Genomic DNA, 21,181 nt, shown 5'->3' with positions numbered 1-21,181 from the left:
GAGAGGTTGGAGTGGTTCGGAATATTACTTTAGGGACACTGATTATAAGAGGCATTAAATATGGGCAAAAGTTTAAAAAAAAAAAAGAAAAAGATGGAGGGCTAAAATGTTACCTTAAAAATTGGAGATTCACTAATATGTATTTTACCTCTAGCTCACAATGGAGGTTGATGGTAAGGTAGAGTCAATTATGAAGAGGACAGCTTTGGTAGCCAATACCTCCAATATGCCTGTTGCTGCTAGAGAAGCCTCTATTTATACTGGTGAGTATATAATTGGAATAAAAGCAGTTAATATCTGTTCTTAAGTGTAAAGCTGGCACCAAACTTTTCTAAAGAACTTTTTGCTTTCATTCTAAAATGTCTCTGTACATATAAGCACATTCCTAGCTTTTAAAAAATATTTTACTTGGCCAGGCGCGGTGACTCAATGGCTGTGATCCCAGTACTTTGGGAGGCCCAGGCGGGCAGATCACTTGAGGTCAGGAGTTCAAGACCAGCCTGGCCAACATAGTGAAACCCTGTCTCTACTAAAAATACAAAAAATTGACTGGGCGTGGTGGTGGGCACCTTTAATCCCAGCTACTCAGGAGGCTGAGACAGGAGAATCGCTTGAATCTGGAGGCAGAGGTTGCAGTGAGCCAAGATTGCGTCACTACACTCCAGCCTGAGTGACAGAGCAAGACTCTGTCTCAAAAAAAAAAAAAAAAAAGAAAAGAAATTATGTATTATATCTTCAGAATAAATGAATATAAGACATTTATAGAGCTGCCTCAATTTTTTTAATGATCATAAAATGATCTTATACTACCTTTTTTCACTACATATTTTATCATTGATCTAGTTTTAAATATAGTTGTACCTTTGTAACTTGAGTTATCAGCTTTGAATTAATATATTTTGTCTGGGGATATAAAAGATAAGACAATTCATGTGTTAATGACCTTCCATCTTTGGTTCCATTTCCATCCCAGCTTTTATGTCTACATTTTCAGGATTTATAAAACTTACATTCTGTTCTGTAGCCATAAAGCCAATATTTGAATTAACTGTAGACCTACATTAAAATGGAATTAATGCTCGCTAGCAGTCCTTGGCTATAATTTCTCCATTTCTTTATTGGCTAAGATTTGACTTTTGGAAGTTTCTTCAAGAAGATTTCTGGCAACTATGTTCTCTGAATTCTTGTTTCTTCATAAATTTGATTTTTTTTTCTACTGCCTTTAAACTTTAATAGTAGTTTGGCTGAGTATAAAATTCCTGATCAGCCGGGCGCGGTGGCTCAAGCCTGTAATCCCAGCACTTTGGGAGGCTGAGATGGGCGGATCACGAGGTCAGGAGATCGAGACCATCCTGGCTAACGCGGTGAAACCCCGTCTCTACTAAAAAATACAAAAAACTAGCGCCTGTAGTCGCAGCTACTCAGAGGCTGAGGCTGGAGAATGGCATGAACCCGGGAGGCGGAGCTTGCAGTGAGCTTAGATCTGGCCACTACACTCCAGCCTGGGCGACAGAGCGAGACTCCGTCTCAAAAAAAAAAAAAAAAATTCCTGATCAATATTTCTTTCTTTGAGAACTAGTATTAAATGCTGGGGACATTAAAAGCTGAGGCTGGCCTGCTTTTTTTCCTTTTGTAGGTGATTTTTCTCTTTTCCCAAAAGACTTTCTCTTTAACTTTGAAGTCTCTTAACTTTATTAGGATATATCCCAATATTGGTAGTTTCATTAAATTGTTCTGGAGACATAATGTACCCTTTTAATCTATGAAATATGTCTTTTATTTTGGAAAAATTTAGAAAATTGCATCTGAAACTTTTTCTCTTTCATTATGGCTATCTTCTTCAAATATACCAACTGGACATATTAGATTTTTGTTATCTGTTTTCCATGTGCGTTATTTCCTCTCTGATCCTCTTTATTTAGCCTTTTGTCTGTTCACAGGATAAATGGTATTTATTCTTTGTGTTGCTTCTAATGAAACCTTCACTTCTATTTCTTTTTGTTCTGCCAGCTCATGAAATAACTCTTCTTATCTTGCTCCATATGCCTTGAGATTTTATTTTGTAGTAGGCTGCATTATTATAGGGTTTTTTTTTTTTTTTTTTTTTTAACCTGTGGTCACAGTTTTCATTTATTCTTTGGCAAGTTATTTGACCATCATTGTATTCTTCTCTTCTGTCTTTTTTCTTATTTTATCTTTGTTTAGATATTGTATACCGATGTTTATTATTACTGTTACTCATCTTTGCAGGAGATGGGAGGGGTGGCTGTGACTGTGTCCTGGGTAGTAGGAATTCTTCATGGTAACTTGTGAAGTTTACTATGGCATGCAGCTGTGTAAAAAAGCTATTTTACTCTTGCCTAATACCAGAAATTAGCAGCTGTAAGACCATTCACAGTGAATTCTTCCCCTCTGCCTCACTCACTTTTCACTTAGTGAAAATAGGGAGTACCTACTTTTGTTTTATTCATCCCCATCTCCCTGCTTCTCTTTGATGCCAAACTGGGTACAAGGAACTCCTGCAACTGGCCATGTAGCTTTTTGCAGTGTTCCAAACAAAGCACTGTTGCTCCTCAGGATGTGCCTTCAAGTTTGAAGAAGCTTTATCTGAAACCTGTAGGTCTGTCAGAATTCTCACTTACTCATGTGTATCTGTCTTTTCTGCCATTTCTGTCTAGTATCACAAGTATCTGTGACATTTCATCACAGATTTAAAACACAGCGTGCTTGTATAAGAAAGGATCTGTTCTTATTAGATTGGAATATGTGGTAATCATTGTGTTGTTGAAGCCTTAATATTGATAATGTTTCCTAAAGACTTTCTTCATGAGACCATTTTATGGATGCCTCAACAGTCAGTATTTTTTATTCTGAATGCAATATGATAAATAGTAAAGTGCTGAATTTTCCATTAATTATGTTAATTTTACTTATATAAACCTCTGTTTCTTTACCAGTAAAATAAAGAAACTAAGGCATTAGATTTTGGAGCTTTTATAACTATACATTTTTCCTAGTATCTTAGAGTTTCATAACACTTTGTATTTTTTAGATGACATTTATTTAATTCACTTCATCTGCTATATAGAAGTATATAGGGCAGGCATTATTCCATTTTTAATAGGTTAGGAAGCCACACTGGGAGATCGAGTTATTTTGCTAAGGTTAATGACAGAATAGGAACTAGAACCCAACACCCATTTCTGTATATTAGCTGCTTATAAGTGGTTTACTGTCTAAATTTACAGGATGGGACCTGATCTGCATAGCAGAATAATCTGGACAATTGAGATATTACTCATTTTAATAACATTTGTTACTTTTGAAAAGTAACCACCCAAGCTGATTGGTTAAGGGTTACTTTTGCATGCATACATGCTTGTGTGTGTGTATGTGATATATATAGAGAAGCTACATTTGAAAATTAATTTCAGACTTAATTATTTCAACAAATAGAGAAAGTCATTTCCTGCTTTCTAAAACGTGCATTATATTAGGGTAAGCTAGGCTATGGCATCAAATAATTCCAAATGTATATTTGCTCATTATAATAGATGTTTATTTCAAGTGTTCAGGAGACTCTTTACTCTGTCATCCTGGGCCACTATCCAGGCTGAAACGAACTCTACCATTTTCAACACATGGCTTCCAAGACTACTGGGAGTTCTCTCCATTTCAGTAGGCCAGAAGGAAGAAAGAGTATGGAAGAGTATGTGACTTGCCTGGCCATAGAACACATTATTTTGACTTGAGTTTTCTTAGCCAGATATCAGTTACTTGGCCATATCTAAATGCACAGGATGCTAGGAAACAGTTCAGTGTGTGCCCAGAAAAAGAGGAAGACCAGCTTTGAGGGAGCCGTTAGCAGTCTATGTTGTGTGCTTTTTGCTTTAAAGTTTTCTTAAGGGTGGAAAGATCGAGGATTTTATATGCTAGCTTTGTAACTTATAATAATATTCTTCCCAATTTAGGAATCACACTGTCCGAGTACTTCCGTGACATGGGCTATCATGTCAGTATGATGGCTGACTCTACCTCTAGATGGGCTGAGGCCCTTAGAGAAATCTCTGGTCGTTTAGCTGAAATGCCTGCAGGTAAGTCTGTGTATTGCTTATCATGTAAACAAGGCTGATAGGATTTTCAGGGCTGGCTTAGAAACTCTGTTTTAAAATATCTTTTCCTTTTTCAGATAGTGGATATCCAGCCTATCTTGGTGCCCGTCTGGCCTCTTTTTATGAACGAGCAGGCAGGGTGAAATGTCTTGGAAATCCTGAAAGAGAAGGGAGTGTCAGCATTGTAGGAGCGTAAGCACCCAAACTATGTACTTTATAAAAGGAAAAAAGTTACAGATGTATTAAACAGAGAAAAAAAGTCACTTATTGTAAAGAGAATATTTAGCTCCCACTGGGAGCAGCGATTCTTAAGGAGGGTTGCACTCCAGAGTCACCTAAGGAGCTCTTTGAAGATGCATATGTTTAGGCAATTTCTACATGTTCTAGGTACCATAGGTTTGACTTTAATTTATATATGTTTAATTTAGATACTTATTTAATTTTTGGAATTTAGAAATTATAGACGTAATAAGGTGAGATTGCATCTTGGTGAAACGAAAGTGAAGATTCATGATCACTATGTAAAGCCATACTTTTTTTCTTGGAGCTTTTCCTTCTTGCTTCATCTATTTGGTTAGAATAATAAAATTGATTATAATAAAATATCTATCTCATGTCTCATACTAGAAAGTGTTCTGTAGTTTCCATTCTTATTTACAACTTAAATACTGGCTTTTTTAAAGATTTTTAGGTAAGATTTTCTTTCCAAAGGTCATTTCTGAAGTTATTTACATTAAAAAGTTGTTTACATTAAAATTGACTTTCAAAAAAATTTAACATTTATATATATGTTATTTTTCATAAGCGTTTCTAATGACTGTATTTTTTTGTAATGACCATATATTTTTTTTAATTTAGAGTTTCTCCACCTGGTGGTGATTTTTCTGATCCAGTTACATCTGCCACTCTTGGTATCGTTCAGGTATGTCTTTCCCTAGTGTAGTCAACTTCTGAGCCTTTCCTCCTCTCTGCAGCCCCTGCTGTTCTAATGCGATCTAATGTAATCATTGTAAATTATTTAATTTAGTCTCTAAAGTATAGGCAATGGTAAAGTTTGTTTTAGAAACACTCTCAACACAGAGCCTTTAATACTGTCTGTTTTTTTTCTTAGCTGTTTACGTAGGATATTTAATAAACTTAATAATATATAAGTGGAAAATATATCTAGGTAGCAAAGGTTTGATTAGTATTAGAGTAATACTATCCTTTAAGTCATAGTAACCCTAGTTATAGAAACAAAGCGGCCCAAAAATGTGTAATACCCAGAAGTTATTTCTCTTCACAGTATGGTCCAAGGCTCTCTTCTGTTTAGTAATAATTCTGAGTCCAGGATTCCTTCCATCTTGTGACTCCACTGTCACCTGGCCTGGTGATCATCTGCATCTAGCTGACACAAGTGAGCTAGGCCTTGAGGAGAAGGCATACCCACCTTTTTTGAACCTTGGATTCAAAAGTGACAGTCATTCCACTCATTCTGTTAGCCACATCCAGGTGAAAGCAAGGCTGGAAAATGCAGTTTCTGCCTAAGCATTTGCTTCCCAGTGACAAGACATGAATTTTAGTGGATAGGTAGCCAGCTTGACTATTAAAAGAAGCCCAAATAAAAGATGTATACAAATCAGAGCTATAGTTTAAAAAAAAAAAGTGATATATGTGTATTATTCATGTGGGAAAAACAGAATATTTACTTGTATTTATGACAGTATCAGATAAAAGGAAAGGGCGGAGGCTAAATTTACAACTCTCAAGCTCTTTAACATTTGCTAAATTCTGAGTTTCAAATTTTGGGGGAAGAGGGCTAGAGTTAGAAATGCATGGAATATCTGTGAATGTTTGCCCTTACAAAAATCACTGTCAGTTGTTATTGGATTGGCCCTGTGAATGATAGGGAGCTAAATTTAATCGAAACACTTAGATATTTTTGTTTTGTTTTGTTTTTATACAGAGTTTCGTTCTTGTTGCCCAGGCTGGAGTGCAATGGCACGAACTTAGCCCACTACAACCTCCACCTCCCAGGTTCAAGCGATTCTCCTACCTCAGCCTCCCAAGTAGGTGGGATTACAGGCACCTGCCACCACACCCGGCTAATTTTTTGTATTTTTAACAGAGACAGGGTTTCACCGTGTTGGCCAGCTGGTCTCGAACTCCTGACTTCAGGTGATCCACCTGCCTCGTCCTCCCAAAGCGCTAGGATTACAGGTGTAAGCCACCATGCCTGGCCAGTTAGAGGTTTTTAATCAAAGTAAAGTGTGTATTCCATCTACATAAACTTTTTCTGGTTCTATTGTACCATAATAATTCTCAAAAGAGTAAATTAATTTTTCTTTTTGCTGTTGGATTTGACACACTATTAAGAAAATACAGGTAAATTTTAAATTTGATTTGTAGGTATTACCCACTTTGAAAATAAAAGGAAATAGATTATTGTCATTTTCTGCAAATTTTATTCTGTCTTAATTTTACTTAGTATATACTAAAACGATGTATAATTTGACCAGTGAATTATAGAATTGCATATTTAGGGGCCAGGCATGGTGGCTCATGCCTGTAATTCCAGCACTTTGGCAGGCCGAGGATCACATGAGGTCAGGAGTTCGAGATAAACCTGGCCAACGTGGTGAAACCCCATCTCTACTAAAAATACGAAAATTAGCCAGGCCTGATGGCGCATGCCTGTAATCCCAGCTACTTGTGAAGCTGAGTCAGGAGAATTGTTTGAACCCAGGAGGGAGAGGCTGTAGTGAGCGGAGATCATGCCACTGCACTCCAGCCTGGGTGATAGAGTAAGACTGTCTCAAAGAAAAAAAAAATTGCATGGTTAGGACAAATATGCTTCAGAATTTTTTTAACTTTGTTTTTTAAGAAAAATTACTGTTTTGTTTTGTTTTTTTTTTAATCAGGTGTTCTGGGGCTTAGATAAGAAACTAGCTCAGCGTAAGCATTTCCCCTCTGTCAATTGGCTCATCAGCTACAGCAAGTATATGCGTGCCTTGGATGAATACTATGACAAACACTTCACAGAGTTCGTTCCTCTGAGGACCAAAGCTAAGGAAATTCTGCAGGAAGAAGAAGACCTGGCAGAAATTGTACAGCTTGTCGGAAAGGTGAGTTGTTAAATTCCATGGAAAATAGATCTGTGGGTTACACTGGGGTGTTACAAGAACAGATAGAGCCTTAGATATTGCAGATTCTTGCCTAGCAAAATAAATATTTATTAAATATTTTTAATTGAAATTTTTAATTCATTACACTACTTAGCATGGTTCTTGGGTATATTGTAGGTGAGAAAGAAACACTTGATTTACTTTTATCTTGAAATGGAATATACCCATCACCAACCAAATTAGAGGTGGTAGAGTTAGGATTTGTTAACATACATTTTTGTAGGAATGCTAGGGCTAGGTACCAGAAGGATTGGCTTATAGTTCCTCCATTAATTAGCTATGTGGCCTTAACCAGGTGACTTACATTCTTGTGTCTGTATCTTGATTCTTCAAGGAAAGGTGGTGTAATTAAATTTAGGCAAATTAAATGCCAGAATGAAGACTTCTCAGGTAGTATGCAGTGCTAGTTAGTACTCAGAGTTCTCTGTCTGGTTTTGTTCTTTTTATTATATGTTATAAAGTCACCTCCTAATTTATTCCAAAAAAGGTTAATATTTGGAGATAGCTAACATTGTAGCATGTATTACTACTTATTATTTGTAGAATAAAAATATTCTCTTATCTGCCCAATAAGAGAAGCAAGAAACAAGAAGAACTGTAAAACCAGATAAAGGCAATACAAGAAAGGAAAAATATAGGCTAATATTGTTGATGAATGTAGGTATGAATGTAGATACTTAATAAAATATTAAATATTAGAGTATGAGGTCCAGTAGGATATTAAAGACAACAAAATGATACATCATAAGCAAGTTTATCTCAGGAATGTCCATATTAGACACAGAAGATCTATTGTAATTCACTAAAGTAATAATCGGAAAAGGATATCTCTATTAATGTAGAAAAATATTTGAAGTTTATTACAATTTTTAGAAACAGCAAACAAGGAATGGAAGAGAACTTCCTTAATGTGTTGAAAGTAATATACTAAGACCTAGGGAAACCACTTTACTTACTGGAGAAATTTCAGATGCATTTCATTTAAAAACTGGGGTTAAGACAAGCATGCCTAATCTCATCACTGTGTTCAGTCGAATACCAGAGATTATAACCAATGGTGTAAGAAGAGAAAAAAGAAAAATTGTAAAGAAAGAGATAACAATGTCATTGTTTGTAGATAATGTGCTCTTATATTAGAAATATAACAGAATTAACAGAGAAACAGAAGTAAGAGTTCACTGGGGGGTTATGATTCAAGATAAACACAAATCAAGAGAATTTCTCTACACTAGCAATACCAACTAGAAAATAAAAGTAAAAATAAGATGTTCTCAATAGCAACAAAAACTAGAGTGTAGGAACTAACCAGAAATATGTATTTCTTCTATGAAAACCACTTTTAAACTAATAAATGAAACAGAAGATGATCTGAAAATAGAAACAGTCCATGCTCTTGGATGGAATGACTTATTAAAAAGATGCCACTTCTCAGCCAGGCGTGGTGGCTCACACCTGTAATCTCAGCACTTTGGGAGGCTGAGGCGGGCAGATCACGAGGTCAGGAGTTTAAGACCAGCCTGGCCCATCTCTACTAAAAATACAAAAAATTAGCTGGGCATGGTGGCGGGCACCTGTAATCTCAGCTACTTGGGAGGCTGAGGCAGGAGAATTGCTTGAACCTGGGAGGCGGAGGCTGCAGTAAGCCAAAATCGCACCACTGCACTCTAGCCTGGGCGACAGAATAAGACTCCATCTCAAAAAAAAAAAAGCCATTTCTCTTTAATCTGTAAATTCAATGTAACGCCAATCTAAAATTCATTTGATTTCACAAAGATTCACAACCTTAAATAAGAACAGTAAAGTGTGAGCTTTTCCCCTATTGGATAAGGGGAAATACAAAACCATAATAATAAAGATAGTGTGGTATTGGTAAAATAACAGACCAGCAGACCAGTGGAACAGAATAGAGATAGACTTATGATTGTATAAACCATTGATAATGCAAAGATGGTACCAAAAATCAAGTGAGGAGAAGATATATTGTTTTAGTCTGTGATAGAAAACTGTTTACTATTTGGAGGAAAAAAACAAAATTGGATTGTTCTCTAATTCCACATACAAAGTTAGAATCCAGATAGATTCACAATTTACATGGGAAAGGTAAGACTTTCAGTTTAATAGAAAACAAATATTAAGAAAATATCTTTGTGATCTAGAGTTGGAAAAGGACTTCTAAAATAAACCCCTTAACATTAGCCTTAAAACAATAAAAAGAGTTTTTTGATTACATGAAAAGTAAGCATTTATGTTTAGCAAAGGCCTATCCTGGTTAAGGGTAACAGACCAGTGACATTGGGAGGGAAGTTTGTGACATCTAAAACTCATGGACTGGCTGGGCATTGTGACTCACACCTGTAATCCCAGCATTTTGGGAGGCCGAGGTGAGTGGATGGCTTGACTCCAGGAGTTCAAGACCAGCCTGGGCAACATGACGAGACCTTGTCTCTATAAAAAATATAAAAATCAGCTGGGTGTGGTGGTGCAGGCCGGTAGTCCCAGCTACTTGGGAAGCTGAGGTGGGAGGATCACTTGAGCTCAGGAGGTTGAGACTACAGTGAAGCGATATCTCGCCACTGCACTCCATCCTGGGTGACAGAGTGAGACCCTATCTCTATTAAAAAATAAGTAAATACATAATAAGATAAAAATGTTTAGAAAAATTTTAATTTTAAAAATATTTTTTAAAAAATTAAAGAAAACACCGATGGACTAATGTCTAAAATGTACAAAGATCTTCTGTAAATGAATAAGAAGACTAGAACTTCAACAGAAATGTGGCCAAAAGAAAGAACAGACTGACTATAGAAAAGGAATCCCAAAAGACTAAGACCTATGGAGAATTGCTCAAACAACACTGAGAACACCACATTATACTAGTTAAAATGTCAAATATTGCCAGTGTTGTGGAGACAGAGGAACTGGTGGGCGGATTGTCTGGTGCTGCCATTGTGGAGACCAGTCTGATAGGACTGACTTACATACCCTGGGACCTAGCAATTCTGTTTCTGGATATTTATCCCCAAAGAAATTCTCAAACAGGTCCTTAAGTGGATGTTTGTGGTGGTGGGGAAATAGAAGAAATCTGAAGGTCCTCTACTGTGAGCAAAAGATGGAAGGTAAAATAGGGAGGGTGCACACCATAGACGATGAAATATATGAGAGCTGGAAGCTGCAGACCATGTGGCACAGCAGCATGGGTGGATCGAAACAAAGTACCAAACCAAAGACACAAGTAAGAATGTTTTACATAATTAAAGACACTTGCACAAAATAAAATACACATTGTACATGAATTTATACAAATAAAAGAATGCACATAAAACATTGTTTAATATTTACCTGTGGTTGAAGAGGACTACGGATAAAAGGGATTTACAAAAAAAAACTGGAGACCTGATCCTTACCTAAGGAACTTAGCACGCATAAATAATGAAAGAATGTAGTTAACTCATTGGGCTTGTCCATTTTCCTCTCCCAAGAAATCTTTACCTGTTAGTGATCCCAGCAACACTGATATTATCTCTTAAGGCTGCTACGGCGATTATAAAAGTTAGGGCTTTTGAGGTAGTGATATTTAAAGGATGAAGCTCTGTAACTTAGCTATACTAGTAAAATAGCACTCAGACATAGAATAGTACATACTTACTGTACTTCATAGTTCTAAATACTTTGTAATGTTTTTAAAATTCAACTATTTATGAGATATAGATTTTTATTAAACAAACTTAAGACTGAGAATACAAATAATTAAGATAGCAAGCCAAGATGTGAAGCGGTATTTCAAGAAAAGAATATCAAGCTTATGTGTGTGTGTGTGTGTATGTATGTATGTATGTATGTATGTATATGTATTTTTGAGAGGGAGTCTCACACTGTCACCAGGCTGGAGTGCAGTGGCGCGATCTCGGCTCACTGCAACATCCGCCTCCCAAATTCAAGGGATTCTCCTGCCTCAGCCCCCTCGAGTAGCTGGGACTACAGGCGTGCGCTACCGCACCTGGCTAATTTTTGTATTTTTAGTAGAGATGGGATTTCCCCATGTTTTCCAGGATGGTCTCGATCTCTTGACCTTGTGATCTGCCCACCTTGGCCTCCCAAAGTGCTGGGATTACAGGTGTGAGCCACAGCATCCGGCGAAAACAGCAAGCTTTTTGCCACCCATGTTTGTTTGGGATTTTTGTGTGTGTGTGTGAGACAAGTTCTCGCTCTGTCACCCAGGCTGGAGTGCAGTGGCACGATCTCAGCTCACTGCAACCTCCATCTGCCTCCCAGGCTCAAGCAATCTTCCCACCCCAGCCTCCCAAGTAGCTGTGTCTACAGGCGCGTGCCACCACACCTGGCTAATTTTTGTATTTTTTGTAGAGACAGGTTTTCACCATGTTGCCCAAGCTGGTCTCGCACTCCTGAACTCAAGCAATCTTCCTGCCTTGGCCTCCCAAAGTGCTGGGATTACAGGTGTTAGCCACTGCACCCGGACCCATGTTCTTAGCAGCACTGTTCACAATAGCCAGGAAGTGGAAGCAACCCAAATGCCCATCTATGGATGAATCCATAAACAAAATGTGATATATATATATATATATATATATAAAATGAGATATTATTCAGCCTTAAAAAAGAAAGAGATCCTGTCACATGCCTCAGTACAGATGAACTCTGAGGGCATTATGCTAAGTGAAATAAGCTGGTCACAAAAGGACAAACATTGTATGATTTCATTTTTATGAGGTATTTAAAATAGTCAAATTCATAGAAACAGAAAGTAGAATAGTGGTTACCGGGGCTGGGGGAGGAGAGAAAGGAGAGTTACTGTTCATTGGATGTAATGTTTCAGACTTACAACATGGAAAAGCCCTAGAAATCTGTTTCACAGTAATGTGAGTATATATAACACTACTGCCTATATAATTAAAAGCGGCAAAGATGGTACATTTTATGTTATATGCTTTTTAACCACAGTTTAAAAAGAACAGCAATCAGAAAGCAGTTATAAGTAAATTTATTAACAATAGGTGATTGTGAATTATATAGTTTCTGCTTGTTAATTAATTGCCACCATCGATCTTACATTTTAGAGTAAATGTCTAAAAATATCTTTTTCTCTTCTAGGCTTCTTTGGCAGAAACAGATAAAATCACTCTGGAGGTAGCAAAACTTATCAAAGATGATTTCCTACAACAAAATGGATATACTCCTTATGACAGGTAAGCTATATTGATTTCCTTTTTTTATTTGAGGATTTTCTATTGTGTTTTGATGAAGGGGTACACATAAAAACCTTTTTTTATTCTCATACAGGCTCATACACTCTGATTTAGTAGATTGGTTTATTTGTATATTTGTAGTAGACATCTAATGATCTAATATGTCCCCTATCTTGATTTGCTCATTTGTCCAATTACAACAGTATTTTCACTCATACATTCATCTATAGTTAGATTTAATTGTGGCTTAGTGCAGAAGCCTTCTTCGTTTCTTTCCACTGCCCATGTCTCCTTTACTCTCTTACGTTGTTGTTTTGAGACAGGATCTCACTCTGTCACCCAAACTAGAGTGCGGTAGCGCAGTCTCAGCTACTGCAGCCTCAACCTCCTGACAGTTCTCTCACCTCAGCCTCCTGAGTAGCTAGAACTGCAGGTGCCCACCACCATGCCCAGCTAATTTTTTTTTTTTTTTTTTTTTTTTTTTGGTAGAGACTGAGTTTTGCCATGTTGCCCAGGCTGCTCTCCAACTCCTGGGCTCAAGCAATCCACCCACCTCGGCCTCCCAAAGTGTTGGGACACAGGCATGAGCCAACATGCCTGGCTTCTTTTACTCTTTTCCTAAATAATTATTACTCTTTTCCTAAATAATTAATAGTTCTGCTTTCATGCCTCATTTCCCAAGAGTCCTATTGCTTGCTTTCTACCAAGGTCTCTGTTAGAGCACTCCAACTCCTACTCAGTGCTTTCTTTTTTCCATCATTATCAATGCTACTACTGAGGCTTGTTTAAAGTTCTCATTTCTTTTCAACTTTGAGAATTTAGCCCTTTCATGCCAGATTATCTTTTCTCCCTTAAATCATATTTGGCCCCATACAAGACTGAAGAAGGAACTGAGCCAATAGAAGGATTACCGGAATGTAGGGCAAGCAGTAAATATGCCAGTTTATCAGTAAGCCCCAGAAATTTGCTCTGTTGGGAACTTATGAAGCTTCTAGGAATCACCTACACAAAGATAACAAGGGAAAAATTATTTGGAAAAGGTGTAATAGGAGTATGCATGAAATTATGTACGCAAATGTGTTTAAACATGTCCAAAAGTTGTAAGAATGTATGTGACTGCAATTGAGTATTTGTTCTTGTGTCTGTTATTTAAAAAGTATTGGCAAATGAAAATGAACACATTAAGAAAAAAGGGGCTACTACTAACTTTAGGAACTTGCAATTTCCTGCTTTCTTATTACTCATTAAACCTAATCCACTATCACAAGGGAGTCTTTACAACTCAGTTATTTTACCATTTGTGTTACTTATTTAACTGCATTGTACAAAAACAAACCCTCAGAGAGTCATTAGATTATAGCAATACTGTTTCATTGTTTTCCAACTTGATGATTTTAACAGAGAAAAGTAAAATTTACCCTTAAAATAAATAAAAGAATATATATCTTCTTCTATCCCATATCCTGAGACATCTCTGTCCAAAAACTCTGGTTAAGCAGCTGTTGGTCTTTTTACTATTATGTTTTTATTCCTTATGTATCGTCTAATAAGTAAGCAATCTGCATACTTAGATAAAGAAACGAATGCTCTAGTAGTTTTATGAACCTGTTTTAGAATTTATTTTTGTTAACTTTTTTGACCGTCATTTATTCTAGGTTCTGCCCATTCTACAAGACAGTAGGGATGCTGTCCAACATGATTGCATTTTACGATATGGCTCGTAGAGCTGTTGAAACCACTGCCCAGAGTGACAATAAAATCACGTGGTCCATTATTCGTGAACACATGGGAGACATCCTCTATAAACTTTCCTCCATGAAATTCAAGGTATATTTTGTTTCTGCTGTAACTTTTTTTATTTGAAAATGCTTCTTTTTTTCTCTCTCTCTCTTTTTTTTTTTTTTTTTTTAGACAGAGTCTCGCTCTGTTGCCAGGCTGGAGTGCAGTGGCATGATCTTGTCTCACTGCAGCCTCTGCCTCCTGGGTTCAAACGATTCTCCTGCCTCAACCTTCCCGAATAGCTGGGACTACAGGCACGTGCCATGACACCCAGCTAATTTTTGGATTTTTTTAGTAGAGACAGGGTTTCACCACGTTGGCCAGAATGGTCTCGATCGTTTGACCTCATGATCCGCCCACCTCGGCCTCCCAAAGTGCAATGCTTCTGTTTAATTTTTCTAGCTATTTTGAGCCCAAACCTGGGCTATAAAACTTGCAGTTATTTTCACACATGTTCAGGTTTTGTAAAACCAGTAGAGACCTCAAAGTTATGTTGAAATAGGAATTCTAATGATAAAAATTAGTATATCAGCCAGGCACAGTGGTTCTCATGCCTGTAATCCCAGCACTTTCAAAGGCTGAGGCAAGAGGATGACTTGAGCCCAGGAGTTCAAGACCAGCCTGGGCAACATGTCGAAATCCTGTCTCTACAAAAAATACAAAAGATTAGCCAGGTGTGGGGCACACACCTGTAGTCTCAGCTACCAGGGAGGCTGAGGTCAAGGCTGCAGTGTGCCATGATCGCGCCACTACTCTGCAGCCTGGGCGACAGAGTGAGACCCAGTCTCAAAAAAAAAAAAAAAAAATTATGTCACGTCTAAAATAAATGCTGATGTGTATTCCTTTTTGTCTTAGCTGCCAGGCAAATTAGAGCTTGCTTCATAGATGAGCAACAATTACCTTACTCCAAGTGCCTATTAACCTCTAGCCCACATGTTCTTCTGAAATGACATCTCTGTTTACTTCTTTTAAATATCATGTACTGCACATCCTTTTTTAACTTTTTTTTTTTTTTCTTTTTTGAGACAGAGTCTTGCTCTATCACCCAGGCTGGAGTACAGTGGCATGATCTCGGCTCACTGCAACCTCCACCTCCTGGGTTCAAGCGATTCTCCTGACTCAGCCTCCCAAGTAGCTGGGATTACAGGTGCCTGCCACCACGCCCAGCTAATTTTTGTATTTTTAGAAGAGACAGGGTTTCACCATGTTGTCCAGGCTGGTCTCAAACTCCTGACCTCATGTGATCCGCCCTCCTCGGCCTCCCAAAGTGCTGGGATTACAGGCATAAGCCACCGTGCCTGGCTGTTTTTTAACTTTTAAGTAGCCTCTTGTTCTTTTGGAAGTACACAAGATAAAAATAGATAATTAAATGAAATTATTAATAGGAACTCAAATGTATAAGATTGTTTTTTAAATATTTGATCAGTTGAATTGTATTTATTTCTGTCATGACATCCAGGCATATTTACTAACCATCTACTGAGAATGATTCTCTGAGTGTATATGTAATATAAAAATTTTAAGATAGTACATACATTTTGTGTGTGTGTTTACACTATAGATTGAAAGTAAACCTGTAGAAATAATCACTATATTGAGAATTTAAAAACATTTACACCTTTTTAGTCTTGTCATTTCACCTTGAGATACATAAAACGAAGGAAGTAACCAGAATTTTGATATGGATATACAAGGTTGTTTATTAAATTTCTTTTATTTTATTTTTTTTCTTTTTGAGATGGAGTCTTGCTCTATTGTCCAGGCTGGAGTGCAGTGGTACGATCTTGGCTCACAGCAACCTCCATCTCCCAGGTTCAAGCAATTCTCCCTGCCTCAGGCTCCCAAGTAGCTGGGATTACAGGTGCATTCACTACACCCGGCTAATTTTTGTATTTTTAATAGAGACGGGGGTTTCTCTATGTTGGCCAGGCTGGTCTCGAACTCCTGACCTCAGGTGATCTGTCTGCCTCGGCCTCCCAAAGCGCTGGGATTACAGGCATGAGCCACTACACTAAGCCAAATTTCTTAAATGTCACCCAAGAATGAACAGAGCCAACAGTACATTATGGTGTGTCCATAAGATAGATATTATGAAGGCATTACCATTTTGGTCAAAAATATTCAAAGACATGGAGAAATGCTTATGTCACAGAGTAAAAAAACTTCCAAATGTAACTTGATCCAAATATTGTCTTAAAAAACTATATATTCATAGGAAGTATGTAGTAATAATTTCTATTTACATGCTTATTGTGTCAAATTAACATCACAGGTATTTTTTAATGTCATTACTCTTCTGTAGCATTGTTTTGTGGCTGGACAGTAATATTTTTCTATTCATAGACACTTAGAAAATTTCCAGTTATTGGCCGGGCGCGGCAGCTCACATCTGTAATCCCAGCACTTTAGGATGGATCACCTGAGGTCAGGAGTTCTAGACTAGCCTGACCAACATGGAGAAACCCCGTCTCTACTAAAAATACAAAATTAGCCAGGCGTGGTGGTGCATGCCTATAATCCCAGCTACTCAGGAGGCTGAGGCAGGAGAATCACTTAAACCCGGGAGGTGCAAGTTGCGATGAGCCGAGATCACGCCACCGCACTCCAGCCTGGGCAACAAGAGCAAAACTCTGTCTCAAAAAAAAAAAAAAGAAAAGAAAATTTCCCGTTATTGGCGTGGATGACCATGTAGTTGTATGTAGTTGGTTTTGTGCATTTTCTTAGTATGGAGTCCCAGAAGTGGAATTATTGGGTTAGAGAACTGGAACATTTTAAAGTCTTTTTTTTTTTTGAGATGGAGTCTCACTCTGTCACTAGGCTGGAGTGCAGTGGCGGGATTTCAGCTCACTGCAACCTCCGCCTCCTGGGTTCAAGTGAGTCTCCTGCCTCAGCCTCCCAAATAGCTGGGACTATAGGCACACGCCACCATGCCCAGCTAATTTTTTTGTATTTTTAGTAGAGACAGGGTTTCACCATGTTGGCCAGGATGGTCTCAATCTCCCAACCTAGTGATCTGCCCATCTCAGCCCCCAAAGTGCTGGGATTACAGGCGTGAGGCACCAAGCCTTGTTAAGTCTCATTTATACATAGTAGTAAGTTGCTTTTCATAAGGATTTTAAATAATGGTGCATTTTAACATTATATCCTAAATTTTACTTTTCCATCCCAGTATGATACCAGATGTTGAGCAAATTCTGTTTTGATTAAATTCCTAATTATCGTGCATTAAGTCATATTCATCTAATATATGAAGTGGCATAATTTCCCACTATTGTGCACATTGTTGAGGATAAAGCCTTTGGTCACCGAATGTGGTGATCAAGCAAAATGCAAAATTTAAATTTTGTTTTCTTTCTGTTTGGTTGGATTTGTATCCTTAAGAAAAAGGGAAAATGAGTATAGTTTTATCTCCTGCCTGTGGTTTACCACCTACTACTCAAAATATATAAAATACAAGTAACTTGGGCCAGGTGCAGTGGCTCACACCTGTAATCCCAGCACTTTGGGAGGCCGAGGCAAGTGGATCACTTGAGGTCAGGAGTTCAATACCAGCATGGCCAACATGGTGAAACCCTGTCTTTACTAAAAATACAAGAAAAAATTAGCTGGGCATGATGGTGGGTGCCTGTAATCCCAATTACTTGGGAGGCTAAGGCATGAGAATCACTCGAAGCCAGGAGTCGGAGGTTGCAGTGAGCCGAGATCGTGCCACTGCACTCCAGCCTGGGCGACAGAGTAAGACTCTGTCTCCAAAAAAAAAAGTAACTTACTAAACATAATGAAAATTATTTTCCAAATGCAAGTTGAATTTGTAATGTCTTCTTTCAGGATCCACTGAAAGATGGTGAGGCAAAGATCAAGAGCGACTATGCACAACTTCTTGAAGATATGCAGAATGCATTCCGTAGCCTTGAAGATTAGAAGCCTTGAAGATTAGAACTGTGATTTCCTTTTCCTCAACAAGCTCCTATGTGTATATTTTCCTGAATTTCTCATCTCAAACCCTTTGCTTCTTTATTGTGCAGCTTTGAGACTAGTGCCTATGTGTGTTATTTGTTTCCCTGTTTTTCTGGTAGGTCTTATATAAAACTAACATTCCTTTGTTCTAGTGTTGTGAAGGGCCTCCCTCTTCCTCTATCTGAAGTGGTGAATGTAGTAAATATATATTATGGTTACACTACTGTAAACTTGTATGTAGGGTGATGACCCTCTTTGTCCTAGGTGTGCCCTTATCTCTATTAAATTGTAAACAGGACTACTGCATGTACTCTCTTTGCAGTGAATTTGGAATGGAAGGCCAGGTTTCTATAACTTTTGAACAGGTACTTTGTGAAATGACTCAATATCTATTGTGGTAAGCTCATTGGCAGCTTAGCATTTTGCAGAGGAATTGCTTTGCAGGAAATATTTAATTTTCAAAAACATAATGATTAATGTTCCAATTATGCATCGCTTCCCCCACTATAAATCAGGAATATTTGTGAGAAACTATTGGGAACTATGCTCTTTTTATTTTTATTTTTTATTTATTTTATTTTTTTTGAGACAGAGTTTCACTCTTGTTGCCCAGGCTGGGGTGCAATGGCACGATCTTGGCTCACTGCAACCTCAGCTTCCCGGGTTCAAGCGATTCTCCTGCCTCAGCCTCCCTGGTAGCTGGGATTATACAGGCATGCTTCACCATGCCCAGCTAATTTTGTATTTTTAGTAGAAACGGGGTTTCACCATATTGGTCAGGCTGGTCTCGAACTCCCAACCTCAGGTGATCCGCCCGCCTCGGCCTCCCAAAGTGCTGGGATTACAGGCATAAGCTACCACGCCCGGCCGGGGACTATACTCTTTTTAAAATAGACATTTGTGGGGCTCACACAATAATATGAAACAGTACCCTCTAAAAAAGAGAAGAAAAGAATCAGGCGGTCAAACTTAGAGCAACATTGTCTTATTAAAGCATAGTTTATTTCACTAGAAAAAATTTAGTATCAAGGACTATTATATACTTCATTACTAGAAGTTCTTTTTAAAATTACATTTAAAACAATCACTGAAAACTTGATCCACATCACACCTTCTTTATTTTCCTTAAACATCTTGGAAGCCTAAGCTTCTGAGAATCATGTGGCAAGTGTGATGGGCAGTAAAATAGCAGAGATTTTAGTAGCAATTAAAGGCTGTTTGCACCTTTAAGGACCAGCTGGGCTATAGTGATTCCTGGGGCCAGAGTGGCATTATGTTTTTATGAAATAATGACGTGTCACATGTTTGCATGTTTGTTTGCTTGTTGAATTTTTGAACAGCCAGTTAACCAATCACAGAAAATATTACTTTGTTTCATATGGTTTTTGGTTCACTGGCTTAAGAGGTTTCTCAGACTATCTATGGCCACAGCAGCATACCAGTTTCCATCCTAATAGGAATGAAATTAATTTTGTATCTACTGATAACAGAATCTGCATCACATGAAAAAAAAAAGATCATTTTATCCATCTTTTAAGTATATGTTTAAAATAATAATTTATGTGTCTGCATATTGCAGAACAGCTCTGAGAGCAACAGTTTCCCATTAACTCTTTCTGACCAGTAGTGCTGGCACCATTGCTTCCTCTTTGGGTAGAGGAAAGGGTGTGTGAACATGGCTAACAATCTCAAATACCCAAATTGTGATAGCATAAATGAAGTATTTATTTTATGCCTCAGTATATTATTATTTAATTTTTTAGGTAATGCCTATATGTTGATCTATTAAGGAAAGAAGCAATCAGTAGAGAATTCAGGATAGTTTTGTTTAAATTCTTGCAGATTACATGTTTTTACAGTGGCCTGCTATTGAGGAAAGGTTTTCTTCCATACAACTTGTTTTAACCTTTGAGAACATTGACAGAAATTATGCAATGGTTTGTTGAGATGCGGACTTAATGGTGCTGTTTAATCAGTTTGCTTCCAAAGTGGCCTACGCAAGAGGCCCTAAGACTAGTAGAAATTAAAAGGATTTCAAAAACTTTCTATTCCTTTCTTAAACCTACCAGCAAGCTAGGATTGTGATAGCAATGAATGGTATGATGAAGAAAGTTTGACCAAATTTGTTTTTTTGTTGTTGTTTTGAATTTGAAATCATTCTTATTCCCTTTAAGAATGTTTATGTATGAGTGTGAAGATGCTAGCGAACCTACGCTCAGAGATTCATCGTAAGTCTCTCTTCACCTGTTACAGAATTTCAGATTGGTCATTGATAGTATGTATTTCTTTAGTAAGAATGTGTTAAAATTACAATGATCTTTTAAAAAGATGATGCGGTTCTATATTTATTGTGCTGTGTCTGGTCCTAAGTGGAGCCAGTTAAACAAGTTTCCTATGTATTTTTCCAGTGTTAAATCTCACACATTGTACTTCGAAAATTTCCTTCCATCCTGAATAACGAATAGAAGAGGCCATATATATTGCCTCCTTATCCTTGAGATTTCACTATGTTTATGTTAAAAGTTGTGTATAATTGTTAAAATCTGTGAAAGAATAAAAAGTGGATTTAAATTAACATTTTTTTCTTTTTCTCTTTTTTATGGCACATTCTGCTAGAAAACGTGTACCTTGTATCTTGACTTACTGTTTTGGTATGACCTTTTAAAAATTTTTCCTTCCTTTTTATAGATTGTTTCTTAAGATTATGAAATTGAATTGGAGCCCTCACTATAGCCTGCAAAAAGGCCCATAATTGTATCACACTATGTTTTGGAAATATAATACACAGAATCCCATCCCATTCTGAATTTTACTTTAAATTGAGAAAGTGAGTGGTTTCTATAAATTCACTTCTAAATGCAAGGAAATCAGTGGTACTCTTCAGTTTTTAACAAGTGAACTAAATCCTTGTAATTTATGATTTTGCAAGCCAATTTAAGGTCCAGTATAATAATGTAGCAACATC

The 21,181-nt window shown here is 37.4% G+C and overlaps 1 protein-coding gene across 4 annotated transcripts in view; it reads left to right on the top strand.

Annotated features, from left to right (window-relative positions):
- ATP6V1A (ATPase H+ transporting V1 subunit A) overlaps positions 1–20,791 on the top strand; it is a 63,181-nt gene extending 42,390 nt beyond the window's left edge. For 3 of the 4 annotated variants that reach the window (XM_077990771.1, XM_028843329.2, XM_077990772.1), the window contains 8 exons: positions 155–263; positions 3,972–4,094; positions 4,190–4,304; positions 4,971–5,034; positions 7,013–7,216; positions 12,386–12,480; positions 14,136–14,307; positions 18,088–20,791. In XM_077990771.1, the coding sequence (XP_077846897.1) occupies positions 155–263; positions 3,972–4,094; positions 4,190–4,304; positions 4,971–5,034; positions 7,013–7,216; positions 12,386–12,480; positions 14,136–14,307; positions 18,088–18,180 (975 nt within the window). In that variant the 3' untranslated portion in view covers positions 18,181–20,791. 4 annotated transcript variants of the gene reach the window in all.
- The last annotated feature ends 390 nt before the right edge of the window (positions 20,792–21,181 follow it).

This window comes from Macaca mulatta, chromosome 2, assembly GCF_049350105.2.
Source record: "Macaca mulatta isolate MMU2019108-1 chromosome 2, T2T-MMU8v2.0, whole genome shotgun sequence".
NCBI lineage: Eukaryota > Metazoa > Chordata > Mammalia > Primates > Cercopithecidae > Macaca > Macaca mulatta.
Note: the sequence above shows the minus strand (reverse complement) of the source record. Positions and strands in the feature narration are given on the sequence as shown.